Below are 16,356 nucleotides of genomic sequence, written 5' to 3'. Positions count from 1 at the left end.
ACTGTAATTGATATCCTCCTAAAAAGATCAATATAAAAATTAGAAAATATGAATATAATCTTAAGTTACCTTCTATAATGATTTCTTCTATAAACAGGCCTTCTTTATTTTCCTCTTCTTTTCTGTATTCAGTGTCTAAACAATAATTCACACTATTTTCTTCCCTTATTTCTTGCCTGGAGTTATATTTCTGTATGATTGTGCTTTCTGATTTTCCCATTGACATTTCGGTATTTATTTCTGGAATATTCTAGTGTAAAATGGAAGAGATTCCTTTAATGTAAAAACAGACTGTTAAAAAGTATAAAACATTTAAATGAACTTTGCTAATAGAAGTGGAATCTGTGTTTCAGTTCAACCATTCAGCAATTGCTATTTGAAAGCCAAATTATTTTTTTTTTACTAAATTTAATATAGTACTCTTTGTAATAAGATGACTGTAAGTTCATTTTGTATAGTCTATCATATTTAAACAAAATAGAGACCCTTGGATGTTTTCAAACATGCATTCCACATTATTATACAATACCACATATTATATGAAACAAAAGTACCACTCCTTTATTAAAAGCAAGGTAGTCATGGCAGGCAAGTTGTTTTTGAGTGTTTGGTATTTTTATGTATCTTTAAAATAGTGACTCAATTCAACATCTTTTTATTCTCTCTAAATATTAAACACATATTACATGGAAGCACTGCACTAGGCTGTGGGATACGATGATGAACAAAATATAGTCCCTATCTTCAAAAAACTTACGGTCCATTGGGGAAGATAGGAAAAGAAACAATGAGCAACTTAAATACAGATGGGGATAAGAAGGCACTCTAGGGAGAATAAATAGCATAAGCAAATGTTAAAAGAAAACAAAATTATAGTCTTTTCATATAGTTCTACTTCATGGAACTACTTGTGATTTACTTTAGCTTGAGCTTAGGTGTTGGGGAAGAATGAAGAAAAATGAGGCTTGAGTTAGGCCTAGGTCATTAAGGGCCTAACACAGCATGCTAAGGAGTTCCAGCTCCGGAAGACAATGAGAAATCACTGAAGGGTTTTAGACAAAGTGTTTAACATGAGCTGACTGGAAAGACCATTCTGGCTGCATTCTGGAGAACAGATTAGAGTAATGTTTTCCAAAGTTCACTGCTTAAAACCTGCAATACGAAATAAATATACTTTACAACACAATGAGCATACCAAACAATACTGACTCTTAATTGAGATACATTGTAATATTTTTATGCTACACTATTTTATTTCATTTTTAAAAGAATTCCAGTCATAAACCACTAAACTGATTTCCATGACCCACCAATAGGTTGCAGTTAGAAATCTGAAAAAACACTGAATTAAAAGAAAACAACACGTGAGCAGAGAGATGCATCAGAAGAATGCTATAGTAGTGCAGGTGACATCAGTAAAGATGAAGAGCCTGAATAGAGTCAGGAATTATTTACTGAGCTAATATCAACTGTTGAATGAGGGCTGAGAGGAGAGTCAAGACTGATTTTCAGAGTTCAGATTAGATATCTAGGTGACATGTAGATGTTATTTACTGAGCTAGAAAACAGGAGTAGCAGGTTTCAAGGAAAATACCATGAGTTCATTTTGAATCTCTTGAGTTTGAAGAGTTGGTAAGACAAAAAGGTGGACATGTCTAATGAACATTTAGATGTATGAATCTGGAGCATATAAGAGAAAATTGAACTGGAAATGTAAATTTGAAAATCACTATCAAAATTATGGGATAATAAATGTTTGCTGTTTTAAACCACCAAGTTTTGGGATATTTGTTACACAGCAATGGATGACTCTTAATATGGCTGATGCTGGAACAACTCAGGGGCTAGGGGGCACCAACCCTTGAAGCAGTCAAAAATCTGTGTATAACTTACAGCTGGCCTTTTGGATATGCAGTTCCTCCGTATCAATGTTTCCACATCCACAGATTCAACCAACTGCAGGTCGTGTAGTAATGAAGTATTTACTATCTGAAGAAAACCTGTGTATTGCTGGGACCTGCACGGTTCAAACCTGTGCTGTCCAAGGGTCAACTATAAAAGTATCCTTCTAGGATTTCACAGTTAATAGGAGCTGAGACAGGATTTGAACCTATATTTATCCAGCTGCAAAGCTCCTGCTATTTTTCTCAATCTTCTTTGCAAACTTCTCCTTTGCAAGTTTCTCTTCCTCTGCCTCTCCCCTGGGGATTTTCATTAGCATTTCATTCTTTATTCTCATTCTTCTTAAAATTACTCTTAATCAGTCTCATCAACTTGTTCATCTTCAGTTGCCATCTATCTGCCAGTGATTTTCTTAAAGACCCCCAGTACAATCAGTTTTGATAATTTTTATGTTTCAGTGGACTTGTCCTTTTCATCTAAGTTGTCGAATTTATTGGCAAAGAGTTGCTCATAATATTTCCTTATTATACTCGTCTGTAGGATCTATATTGATGTTCCCTCTTTTATTCTTTTTTTTTAAGTATACAACATAACATTTTATTGACCTTTAAAACTCTTAATTTATGTGTCCTGTGATAAATAGTATATATTGATGAATATCAGATATTCCTACTTATCCCCATTTTTAAATTAACAGACAGTTTTTTTAGAGCAGTTTCAGGTTCACAGCCGAATTGAGCAGAAAATAGAGAGTTTGCACATAGCCCTCCTCACCCAAGTTCCTTGAAAAAGAAAAACTACCAAAACTGATTGTGTTGGAGGTCTCTAACACTACCCCCAGGCTCAGTGATTTCCTATGAAGGCTCATAGGGCTCGATATACGGCCATACTCCTGACTAAGATTCGTAACAGCAAAAGGATATAAAGGAAAATCAGCAAAGGGAAAAGGCACAAGAGGTGAAGTCTGGAGGAAACCACTTATAAACTTTCAAGAATCCTCTCCTAGTAGAGTCACGTAGAACATGCTTAATTCCTGCAGTAATGAATTGTGACCACAGTGATGTGAAGTGTCTACTGGACACTCATGAGAGACTCAGTACTCAAGGTTTTCTGGAGAGGTGGTCACCCTCTGCCTAGCACTTGCCAAAACTCCAGACTCTCAGAAAGCAAGCAGATGTTCAGAGCAAAGCACTTAATAGTTTAGGCACAGTGAGCCACTCCTGTCTATTAGGAAATGGTGGGAAACCTCGCCATCCAAGTTTCCAGGTGTCAGACAAGAGCCAACCTTACAAGCAGGTCTTTCAAAGGCCTTTCACAGGCCTGCTATGTCACTATTTTCTGCGCACCAACACAGGAAGAAATTGAGAATCTGAATACCCCTATAAATAATTTAAAAACTAACTTTGTTATTAAAAATATTCCCACAAAGGAAAAGCCTAGATAGCTTCACCACTGAATTGTATCTAATATTCAGTAAAGAAACAATACCAGTTCTACACAAAACTCTTTTGGGAGGAGGGAACACATTCCAACTCAATTTATGTGGCCAATATTACTCTGATATAAAAACTGGACCAAAAGAGTACAAAGAAAAAACAAATTAAATCTACAGATCAATATTCCTCACCAATTCAAAACCCGAAACACAGCATTAGCAAATCAAATCTAGCCATATATAAAGAGGATAATACATATCCCAAAAATGCAAGTTTATTTTAAACACATTAACAGAATAAAGAAAAAAATGATCTTCTCAACAGATACAGAAAAAGCATTTGACAAAATTTAACACCTATTCATGATAAAAATTCAATCATGATTAAAAAACTCCACAAACTAGGAACAGAAGGAAGCATCTTCAGGCTAACAATATGAAATGGTAAAAGACTACACTCCAACTAAGATGAGAAGCAAACCATGCCTGTCCACTCTCACAACTTTCATTTAACATTGTACTGAAGGGTCCTAGACAGTGCAATAAATTGAGGGAAAAAATAAAATGCATACAGAGCAGAAAAGGAAGTAAAATTCATCTGCCTTAAATTCACAGATGACATAATGTACTTACAAAACTCCAAAGTTCAACAACAAAAAAAACCTACTACAATAGTAAGTTAATTAAAAAGGTAAAAGGATATGAGATCAATGCACAAAAATCAATTTTATTTCTATATGCTAGGAAGGAACAATGAGAAAAATTAATTTTTTAAATACTGTTTACAGTAAGGTCCCAAAATATGAAATATTCAGGGATAAATTTAATAAAATATTTGTAAGACCCATATAATGAAAACTATAAGACATTTCTGAGAGATATTAAAGAATATCTAAAGAAATGTAAAGACACAACACGTTCATGAATTGTATGTTAAGATATCTATTATTTGCAAATTTATCTATACATTCAACACAATCCAAATCCAAATCCCACAGACTTTTTTCGTTAGAAAGTAACAAACTGATTCTAAAAGTTACATGGAAATGCAAAGGACTCAGAATAGCCAAAACAATTTTGAAAAAGAACAACAAATTGAAGGACTTACACTACCACATTTTAAGACTTCTTACAAAGCTACACTAATAAAGTGTCGTACTGGTTTAAAGATAGACACATAATCAAAGGAATATATAGAGGGTACAGAAATAGACCCACATGTATTTATTTGGTCAACTGATTCTCAAAGAAAGTATCAACGTACAAGGGGAGAAAAAAAATTGTCTATTCAACAAATGTACATGCTGGAACTGAAATTCATGACCAAAAAACTGACCCTCAATCCTTATGTCATACTATACATAAAAATTAACTAAAAATGTATTACAGACTACATGCTTATACACATTTTTAAAAGTTGAGAAACTGAAAATATAAAGCAAGGAGAAAATCATCGGTGATGGTTCTAATTTATAGCTTATACCTCTAGCATACTTGAATTTTACCTGAAACTTCTTGTCTTCCTCAAACTTTTTCTGATCACATAATTTGTCATAATGTTCTTGTAACTTAGTATGAGTTTCTTTAAATGATGATAACTCATTTTTAATCTCATTAATTTCTCCATTAAGTTCTTCAACCTAATATAAAATTTAACCAAAGTGAACACACATATAAATTTGTATTGTATGAAAATACTTCATTAACAGAAGTTTGGGAAAATAGTAAAAAAATGAAAACATTCCCAAAGTAATAACTAATATTAAGAGCTACCATTTATTGAATTGTACTGAGTACTTAATAAACACAATTTCATACTCATAAAAATCCTATGAGGCAGTTTTATTGCTTGTTTCATTCTTTCTTCGGGGTGAGGTAATTAGGTTTGTTTGTTTGGTTGGTTGGTTGGTTATTTATTTATTTATTTAGAGTTGAACCCAGCATCTCATGCATGTTAAGCATGCACTCTACCAGTGAGCTATACCCTCCCTTCTCTGAGGCAGTTTTAATCTCCAATTTACAGGTGAGAAATGTGAGGCTCACAGACGTTGTTAACTTGCCCAAGATCAGGTAGATATAAAGTAGCAGTTAGGATTCAAATCCAAAGCTAAATCTAGGGGTTATGTTCTTAAGTACTACATTAAACTACCTCTTGTTGCAAATGAAAAATTATTTTTAATCATAAACATTCTATGAAAGTTTTATTTTCTTGTTGCAAATTAGACATACAGATTTTAAGTCAGCTAGATGAAGAGTACTGAGTACTAGGTAGTCCAACAGAAACTGACACATTAGCCACAATACTCACATCTACAAACTGGGCTTTTACTGGCTATAAAATGTCATAATCTTGTTCTTGGAGAGGTTCTCCTTCATAGAAACCTCAAATGTGAGACAAAGTTAAGTTCCATCGAGGAGGAAAATACCTTTTTGTCATTAAAGACTGCAAAAGTTTCTTGAACAATTTTAAACTACCAAAAATTCCACAAATGTGTGTAACACTCCTTATGGAGGCTAACCTATTACTTTCCCTTCATCTTACCTATTTTTCACCATATTTTAATCTATCTCTTCTTTTCCAAGGCTCAATTCTCCATGCGCTCTCTCCCATCCTCTCCTAACTCCCTGAGTGCCTGGCTCAAGCAATGATCTCTCCTGCCTATTCTCAATCTTTCCCACTATACCAGCATTTCTCAGCCCCCAAATATGTTCTTGTTACATTCCTAAATTTTTTTCTCCTTTACCCAATTACTTTGTCTCTCTAGCTTCTTAAAATAAAGTTTACTCTTGCCACTTTCAAATTCTAACCCCCCATCACTCCTTAACATCCGGACTTCGCCTTCGTTGCTCTACTGATTCTCAGGTATCACGTGCAAATTAGCAAAAGGACTTTTTCCAAGTTTCATACCATTAACAGCACTGTGGCATGACTATGTTGACTATTTGTTCTTGAAACAGCCTCTTCGTTTGCATCGTCTACTCTCTATTTATCCTCCTCCTTTCTCACTGTTTTTATCAGGCTCCCGCTCCCCTTCTGCCCCAATACACACACTAACCACTCACAAAATGTTGGCATCCCCCAACATTCTTCTTTAGCTTTCTCTTCAAGTACTCCACTCCTTCCGTAGATAATCTTATTATACCTTCAAATTTCATTTTTACCCTAATAACTCTTAAATCTAGATCTCATCTTCCGATCTCTCTCCTAAGATTAGATTGTTTACAAATGCATGATTTACATTTCAAGTCAGATGTCTTGCAGTCACTATAAATTCAACAGTGCCTGAATTAAACTCATTTTCAACCATCAAACCTGCTTCTTCTTTCACAACCCGTATGTCAGTTAGGGACATTATTTTCTGCTCGTTATACTAATCTCAGAATCATAGTTGACTCCCTTCCCTTCTAAAATTGATATTTAAAATGTCACTAATCTGCTAATTTTACCTCCAAAATGCTTGCTGCATCTATCCCTCTTCTCTGTTCTCACTACCATTGCCCTAATTCCCACCCTCATAGCCTCACAGTCAGGTTATCTGCAATATTCTTACTGATCTCTCTCCATAGTGCCATCCTCCAAACTGTTCCAAGAGTTATCTAATATGGAGATCTGACTATGTCATTTTCTGCTTTAAAAAATCTCACTGATTATCATTACTTATAAAATAAAATTCAACTTCCTTAGTAAAGAACTCTTCAGAAGGTGATCTCAACCTAACTTCCAATGTCACAGTCTAGATCAGATTATTCATCATCCTTGAGAATGCAACTTCATGTCTCCATCATGTTTTCCCTTTCTTAAATGGAATGCCAACAGAGTGGAATGGGAAGTGTAGAAAATGGGCACCTTCTGCCTGGTGAAACCCTCCCTACTCATCTTTCAATTCCAAACGTAGTGTCAACTTTTCTCTAAAACTTTCTTCAACCTAGTTAAGCAACATGATTTATTTTGGGCTTTCATAGTAATTTGTTAAGATTAATGTTAATACTACTAACAACATTCTACACTATTGTGGTTAATTTAATAATTACCTGTATGAGAGTGTGAGCGCTTTAATACTCTTTGTATTTTAGAAATCTTTGAAAATCCAGCACCTAGAATAATGCCTAATATATAACAGATGCTCAACAAATGTGAATTGAATTCCTTTTGTGATTTCCCCATCTTTCCCTAAATAATTTCTGCACATCTTCATTTATTATCTTTTTTATCTATACATATCCATTGGTTATATAACTAACCAAATGAAAACAGATACACATACTACATTCTTTATGAAACTTCAATGAATTTTAAATACGTTGTCTAATAATATTCACTGTTTCATTTGTACAGCATTTTCTTTCCCTGTTTATTTTTTCTACGTTTATAGCAACAGTTTATATGATTTCATCTTACTTTTGTTAATATCTTAGGTTTTTTTTAAAAAAATCCATCTTGATCCAGTCTCTGTGGTATGGGATCTCAGAAGCAATACCATAATTCTCCCTCACTCAAGAATGGTAAAAAAAAAAAAAAACCTTACACAGAGATAGAAATGCAATTAAAGAGTAGATCTGATCTCCCATCCAAGAAAACTCTTATTGATTCAAAGTGGCATTTAAAAAATTTAACTATGTTCTGTTTAGTAGTAAAGCATATAGAAGTGAAATGATTGTAGATGCTAATAATCCTAAGACAAAACTAACTTTATCCAAATTATAGACTTAGGCCTTACTAGTGAAGCTGAATGCTTATCTTTTTTTTTTATTTGAATGATTTTTTTCTTGGGGGAGGGACATGGTTGGGGCCTAATCAGGAAAAATAAATGTTTAATTTTCTTAGTTCAACTAATTTTTTTGGCATGGTTGGCATATTTAAGTTTACATTTTCTTTTCACTTTAGTTTTCCTTACCCTGACAGTACTACTTCCACAGTCTTTTAAACATTAGGAATGAGGAGGAAGTGTTGGGATGCCAGGTGGATTAGATGAAGCTAAAATGAATATTATTATGCTTGTTGCTTATAATGATAAACTTTACCTATATAGAGATAATTAAGCATTCTTTAGTATTCTGATACAATTAATTACAAAATATTTTCTGAGAATTGGGTAAACCTTATCAAATTCATCAGTGAAGATTTGATTTCTTAAAAATCAAATTAAGAGAACATGTTAGCTGCAAATGGATTGAAAAATCAACAATCACTTATATAACAATTTATATCAAATAAAGTCACCTAGAATGGTACGTAGTTATATATTAGTATAAAATATATTAGTATAGTATTAGAATTATATAGCATAATACTTTAAAATATAATCTTATCTTCCCAAAATATAGCTTCTATAAACTCATAGTGACTTTCTATTTTGTTAGTTCTTTTAAAATAATTGAAGACAATAAAAATAGATAATAAAATAGAATAATCGATTTTGGGGTTCACCAGTCTTTAAAGTGAAACTTAATATTTCACAACTTTAATTTACATCACTTTACACTTTTATTATCTACTTCACTGAATTAAAATTTAGTGTAAAATAAACAGATGTGCTTTAAGGAAATAGCCATGTTTATAACAACTCTCACGATAAAATGTTAATGCTATAGAACTCAACTACTGCATACATGTTCCAAATATGGCTTTAATATGACTCAACAAAACTGCTGAAGAAAGCTAAAGAGATCAGCTAACAATAATACCTTTATATAATTCGTTATTTTAATCATTTACTAAAACACTATCAATGGTTTTCTGAAAAGGAAAATTAATTTTTACATGTCACATATGAAAAAATCATATGACATATATATATATATAAATACACATGTATATGTGTGGTTTTTCATGCATGGAAGCATTACAGAAAATTTTATTAAATTTAGCTTTACAAACATTCACTTCTTGGAAATGTAAGTGCAAGAAGAAAATGTGTCTGACTTTATTCCTATATTATTTTTGCAATATTTTCTTAGCATTTAATAGTTATTTTAAATGTCTACGACTACTTAAAATATTTTAATATTTTACTATTTAATAAACCTACATGCTTTTTCCAAGTTCCCAGTGCTTTTTCATGCTCATTTTGAAGATTAAGGAACTTTTCTTCATTTTCTTTTACCTTCTCCCTTTGCAGCTCATTATCTCTTTCAAGGGTCTGCAATAAAATTAATTATCCAAAAAATAATCAATACCACATTAATGAATTTTGATGTGTTTTATGTTGCTTGGACCTTTGCTTCTAACATGCTGAAAGTGCCATACAGATCAGTGATAATGTGCTATCTCAACAATAATTTTCATAAATTAACAGAAAGGTGCTTATAGTTTAGTTAACAGGAGATAGGGGGAGGTTATGAAAAAGAAATGGCTATAAAAGGGTATAAAAACATTGCCATTATTCAGTTTCACTGCATAAGTTTTAATGTACTGAAAAAGTAATATAAAGTACAGCACTGAAAAATATGAAATGTAGCATAATCCAGCCTAACCCTACTAAAAAATTTTAACTACCACAGAACATTTTTTCCATATCCATTTCAGAAATTAACTGGCTAGAAAACTTTTAAATATAATTTTAATTTTTAATTTCAAATTAATACATTTTAGTAGAGCTTTAATATTTACTATATTAACTTACTACTTCAGAAATTAACATACTATGTAATCACCAACACACTCCCCTGTCCCTCTCTCAAAAAACCTTTAAAGGGTAAAAATACTACTGTTTTCTAAGACAGGGGTTTAAAAGCTATTAAATCAGCATCACCAATATTAGTGTTTCTTCAGTGCCTGCTGATAATCCAAGTCAACTTCTGCAAAAAGACAAGTAGTAAGAATTCTATCTACATGTCTAATACATCTGGAATATTTATGTTCATTTGTTTATCATTAGTAAAGCTAAGTACATTCAGGGTGAACATTCAACCACACAAAAGATACAGAATGAAAAGGTGAAGTTCTCTTCCACTGGCTCTCCAGTTCTCCTCCCCAGACGTAACCACTTTAGTAGTTTTTGTGTATCTTTCCATAAATTGTTTATAAGCATACAAGCACATAAAAATATCTTTTCAGATAGAGATGAGATCATATACATATCATGCTGTCTTGCAATCTGCTTTTCTAAAAATATGAATACTATTGTCTTGCTTAATTTCCATAATATTATATATGGATCTATCTCATTTTAAAGGCTTCATAATTTTCCATCTATTTAAAGAGTTCTCAATTACTATATAAAATATTAATATGCAAAGACATAATTATGCAAAATTATGGAAACATCTAATGAAAATCATTTTACAATTTTAACAGGAAGATTATCCTCTAGCTCAAAGGACTATGCATTTTGAGAACACTCAATGAATATGTATTTTGACTGCCTCTACTTCAGGACAATGTAAAGTTTTTAATAGATGTCATGATTTTGTTTAAATTTATAGGTACATTTTATAATAGGGCACTTTCTGAATATTTACAACAGTGTATATTTAATGGATGCTTAGTACTTTAACATTCTAACAAATATTTTATGGTATCTATTTATATTTGTAACAGTGCATTTTTAAAAATAGACAAATTGAAATTTAAAGGAGATATGGGAGAATGTATCACAGACTTTATCCTAGTAATAAAAACTGACCAAGAGCATTATGTTCTTAAAAAGTACATTAGATATATCAATAATTTCCTGTCCCTATCCATACCCCCTTCTAAAAGAAACTGCCTACAACAGGTATTTTCTCAGTTTCCATGTTCTGGAGACATTCCAGCGTTCCCTTAAAATTTGGACTTACTGCTCTTTCATTCTGCTACACTGATCAGGTTATCTCTGAGAATTTCCTTCTCTCTTCCGTGGTGGGTCTCCTGTTTCCTAGATCTCATGATTTCCTCTTGTTTTATTCCCTTGTTTTAGTAAAGTAACCTTTCTATTACTTCTTGATAAAGGAGGCAGAGATTTTTTTGAGACCTTGCATGTCTGAAAATATGTTTATTCTACTAAAACTTAACAACTCGTTTGGCTAAATACTGTACAATTCTGCCTTGGAAAGCAATTCCTCCCCAGCCTGTGAAGGCATGGTTCTATTTATCTTCTACCTACCAGTGCTGCCAATGAGAAGTCTGAAGCCGTTACGTTGCCATTCTCATTTTGAATCCTTTTTACATCATCTATTTTTTTTCCCCACAGAGGGTTTTATAATGTTCTCTTTAAGTGTAGTATGAAATTTCATTATGATATATGTATTGGTGTTGGGCAAAACAAACTCAGATCCCTCACTTCTGGGTTGCTTTCTTGCATTATTTCTCTGGTTGTTTGCTCTCCTTCCATTTTCTCTGTTCTCTCTGAAACTCACCAGACGTCTTGGACTGATCGCCTCATTTTCTTTCTTTCCTATTTTCCATTTTCTTGTCTTTTGATTCTACTTCCTTAGAAGCTTAGCTCAATATTATCTTCCAATCTTTGCATTGTACTTTTATGTCTGCTAATATATTTAGTTTTATTCTATGAATGTCTTTTTTTAGATTCCAAATTATTGTTTTGTGGATTAATAAATAAAATTCTCTTAACTGAATATATTTTCTTAACTTTTCCATGTTTTTTATTTTCATTAGCCTGTTTGTTTTGTCTCTTTTTCACACTTCATATTTAAGAATGAAATATTAAAAAGCTGGCTAAAAGTTTCGTTAACTACAAAGTTTCATTGCTACAGCGATGGGCTTCACTGTATGTAAATCTAGCTGAGCCGTTTTATCAGGACAGCTATAGTCTTTTCTCTTAAGTAAGTTTTAGTTGCCCTAGAATGGAATCTTCCATTCACCTGCCTGGAAGTTGTAAGGCTAACTGCCCTCTAAAACGGGAAACGTGGCTAGGAGTCTTCAGAGTTCAGTATTTAGACTTTCTAAACTGTTTTCAATGTAATACTTTCAGTGCTGTGCTGGTAAATTGGGTCTCAAAGGGGAAAAAAAAAGCATGATTTGCAGCATTTACCAGTTTCTTTAGTGTTAAATAGACCTACCATTGTCAATTTCAAGCTACCACTGGTTTAAATCCACTCACAAAATGACAACAGTTCTAACAACCAACTCTCCTGGTGCACAATGTCTCTAGCACACTACTGGATCTCCCCAACTTTAGTTGATCCTCAAATTCTCCAATGTAATCCTCCAATCTTCTGCCAAATAGGAGACAGAGAGTGCCTATTTGTGCAGGGTAGGAAAAAGAATCTGGAGGTGCAATAGCTTCTTATATAGACCTAGTTTCTGGCTTCATTTGTACACCTCACTTTTGGAGTCCCATGATGCTGGCAACTCCTAATTATTTCTGTGTCTTTGACTTGGGTTTCTACTTCCTCTCATTTGCTAAGTGAATTACTAATTTTCCATTTGGTTTCCACTTTTAAAAATTTATTTTTATTGTTTCCTTTTCCCTATTTCTTTGTCTTTGTGGATTTATTAATGTCATTTTATTGCAGTTTCAGAAGGAAAAAAGGAAATTCCTTTTTTGAAAGGAATGTATAAGTTCAGTTCAATATGTTTAACCAGAAGCCCTGACCTGGCAATATTTGAACTTCCAAAGAGTCTGAATTTGTTTATTGTTAATCATTCATTAATTTAATAAAATTTAATGAGCTTCTACTAAGAGCCAGATGCTCGTTTGGGCTCTTATACATTAGTGAAAATGTTACTGTTTTTATGGAATTTATATTTTACCAGGAAATTATTTGGTATTACTTGCATCTGGATTAACAAATCTGAAAACCCTCCTGAAAAAAATGTATATTGTGGAAAATCAAAATAAAACCACCTGTTAATGCTTTAATATACCAAAACCTAAGTAAATTATTCTTCAGAACACTATGACTATAGCAGTATAACTATACTTTTATCTGGACTAAACTGTGATTGAATCACAGTAGAAAACATTCTCTATCATGAGAATTTAGGTCTCTATGTTCCAAATTGAACTTAAAAAGAAAAAAAAAAGATGACAGCATGATTGCAGAGCACTGAAAAACACTAGGCATTACGAAGAGTAATGATCCCTTTTAGTACAGGTGGAATTAGAATGCTCCTCAAGAAAACACTTGAGATATCTGTGCAGCATAATCCTCAGCAACAGTTCAACATTAATATTTTGTCATACTATATATCAGTGGTTCTCTAACAGCAGTCTGTATATAAGTACTGATCCATGACAAACCTCACTAGTCCATGGCAAAAAAATGTCAGTGTAAGGTCATCTAATATGTTTTCTTGTAAAGGACTGTCCTTTTTCTGATATTATATCCTTAATATACTTTAGGTGTTAAAATATTCTCTTTTATAAGATGAAAGTGATGATAGATGGTATTGTTTATTTTTTAATGCCCTTACCTGTTAACATAACAAGCTGACAATTATATCCTGTCCTTGCCAATAATTTGAAATTTTACTATATAAAATCTAGATTCTCTATGTACTATCAAGGCTCAGGTGGCCTCTCCCCACCAATGTGACCCAGTCGATCCACAGCAGTGGCAAGACAGGAGCAGGGAGGATGAAGCTATGCCAGGCCCAGGGCACCAAAGGGTAGGAAAGCCAGCATCCAAGAATGGGTCCTGGGAGGCAGTGGGAGACAGGAGAATGCTGGAGCTGAGGCTCCAAGCCCTGCTTCATACTACATTTTCATATCAGACTTAATTTACAAAACATACATTCAAAGAAAAAAATTAATAAAAATGTCAAGAAGTGACCACAGAATATTAAACCTGAAGCTCGTAGCTCTTCTGGGTATTGGTCTTATGCAATTGCAGTGGTTACATAGCCATGAAACTGGTCCAGGCTTCTACCGATGGTGGCCCCTATATAGGAGGTGAACGTACTTTTCTTGGGAAATGTTCAGCCTCATCCTTAATTACCAAGAATCCCTTCAGAGGGGCACAAATATCTTCTACTGGCCACCCCAGTGGAACATGTCCCCAGCTCCTCTCTTGAACTGGACATCCCTTCACTTGGCAGTTCCCGCCCTTCCACTAACCTCCACATTCCTTCACATGGAGCCAAGGAACCACCAGGTTCTCTCTTCTGCACCCTTCCAGTACCATACAGCATTAGAACAAGCATAATACCCACTTCACGCCCCACTGGAACAGATTACTCCAAAAACTTTCCTCCTTGAAATTTCTAGACTAGAACTGGGCATCAGTCTATTTGTTCCTGGTACACTTACAAACTTTAAGAAACATATGCCACGTTCTCCCACGTGACCTTAACACATTTTACTTTACTGGCAACACCATAATGGCCCTACAGGTTTCTACAGCACCTCAAGCATCCATCTCAAAAACAAGATGGCAGTCCCCCCTTCCTGTAACCCAACTGTACACATGATTTTCCTGTAGACTCCTTCTCTTAGATTTGTGAGGGAAAACGCATCCCTCTATACTAGGGATGTAAGAGAAAAGGCTCTCTTAACAAACCCTCATTCCCCAAACATCAGTGACCATAACTTCTTCCCCTCCCCAATCATTTTCTTATATATACTGAGAAGAGGATGATGGCGGTGATTGTTGTGGTAACAGGGCTAATTCTATCATGTACCTGTGAAGAAGGATCTGCCCCACTTCCTGCCCCACAATTTCTGGGAGCTCACTGATTGTTCTCTTAGAATCTGATGATATTTGTCACCTTTTATTTTCAGTTTTGGATCTTGGCCACAATTCTAAGACACAGGAAAAACCCCATCCAATCTGTTTCAAAATTAAATCAGATACTTGATAAAATTCAAAACTTAACTAGTGGCTCAAATGTTAAAAAAAAAAATGCTCATTACTTTGGACATTGATACCAAGCTGATGAAGGAGGACAATTTTTTACCCTTAAAATTCAAAGTGATCTCAGATAAAGTTGGACAAATGCAACTAAACAGGTAAAGCTCATTAGATGGAAATACACTAATAAATACATGTTTTATAAACATTATATACATATATATATACACATATATATATCCTGATTATTTCTTTTAGCACCTTCAATTCTGCTTCCATTTCAGCATTAGCTTGAGCCTGTTGTTGAAGTAACTGCTGCAGTTGTTGGAAAGAATTTATGATAGCCTTTAAAAAAATAAAAATTTATTAATTTAAAAAGTTTTAAGACATCAGGTATGTTTCTAAACTCATTCTTAAAATACATTTTCTAGCTTCTTAACTTACTAATTTTGTAGTTTGATTTTAATGCCATAATAAACAATATACTGAAATAAACTAATGGCACATTTTATTAATTTAATATCTAACATACGTTATTTTACATAATTTCTTACAAAATACTATTTCTAAGAGTTCCTCAAATAATTAACAAAGTTCTTAAAATGACCATGGATTCTGAGACACTACTGAAAAATGTGAAGAACTCAAAACTAAAACTTTTGTTGTCTTCCCCCTCAAACAGCAAATATATCACTACTAAAATGTCATACCACTAATGGGCTAGAATGTCACTGCATGTGTTCAGAATCAAACAGAAGAAAAGCAGAAGAGAAAAAAAAGAAACAGTAGAAATTTTTTTTCACATATCTTTCTTTTTAAATAGATGAATTATATTTTATTTAATTTTGGAGGGGGAGGAAGTAATTAGGTTTATTTATTTACTTATTTTATTATTATTTTTTAAATGGAGGTACTGAGAACTGAACCCAGAACCCTGTGCATGCTAAACAAGCACTCTACCACTGAGTTATACCCTCCCTCAAAACAGAAGAATTATAAATATCAAATTGATTCAAATGAGAGTATAATATCCTATGAATGCATGCTCTAAGCATATAAACATGTCACTAATCATCTGCTAGGGTACCACTGGTCTAAATTATCAAGGAAAAAGCTGATTCATTTTTGTTCTTTTATCTTATTTATTTACAAAATATTTTACTGTAATCTTTCTCCAGTTTTATAGAGACATAATTGACATATAACATGTGTAAGCTTAAGGTGTATAACGTGTGATGATTTGGTACACGTATATATTGTGATATAATTACCACAATCAGGTTAAC

General features: G+C 33.3%; 1 protein-coding gene across 1 annotated transcript in view; it reads right to left on the bottom strand.

The window, feature by feature from the left end:
- CCDC73 (coiled-coil domain containing 73) overlaps nt 1-16,356 on the bottom strand; it is a 77,251-nt gene that overhangs the window by 10,324 nt on the left and 50,571 nt on the right. Inside the window, exons 11-14 of the mRNA XM_064492471.1 lie at nt 15,299-15,415; nt 9,367-9,477; nt 4,843-4,977; nt 70-250 (exon numbers count right to left, since the gene is read on the bottom strand). Coding sequence (XP_064348541.1) covers nt 70-250; nt 4,843-4,977; nt 9,367-9,477; nt 15,299-15,415 — 544 coding nt within the window. The remainder of the gene's footprint in view (nt 1-69; nt 251-4,842; nt 4,978-9,366; nt 9,478-15,298; nt 15,416-16,356) is intronic.

The sequence above is a fragment of the Camelus dromedarius genome, chromosome 12, assembly GCF_036321535.1.
Source record: "Camelus dromedarius isolate mCamDro1 chromosome 12, mCamDro1.pat, whole genome shotgun sequence".
In the NCBI taxonomy this organism is placed as follows: Eukaryota; Metazoa; Chordata; class Mammalia; order Artiodactyla; family Camelidae; genus Camelus; species Camelus dromedarius.
Note: the sequence above shows the minus strand (reverse complement) of the source record. Positions and strands in the feature narration are given on the sequence as shown.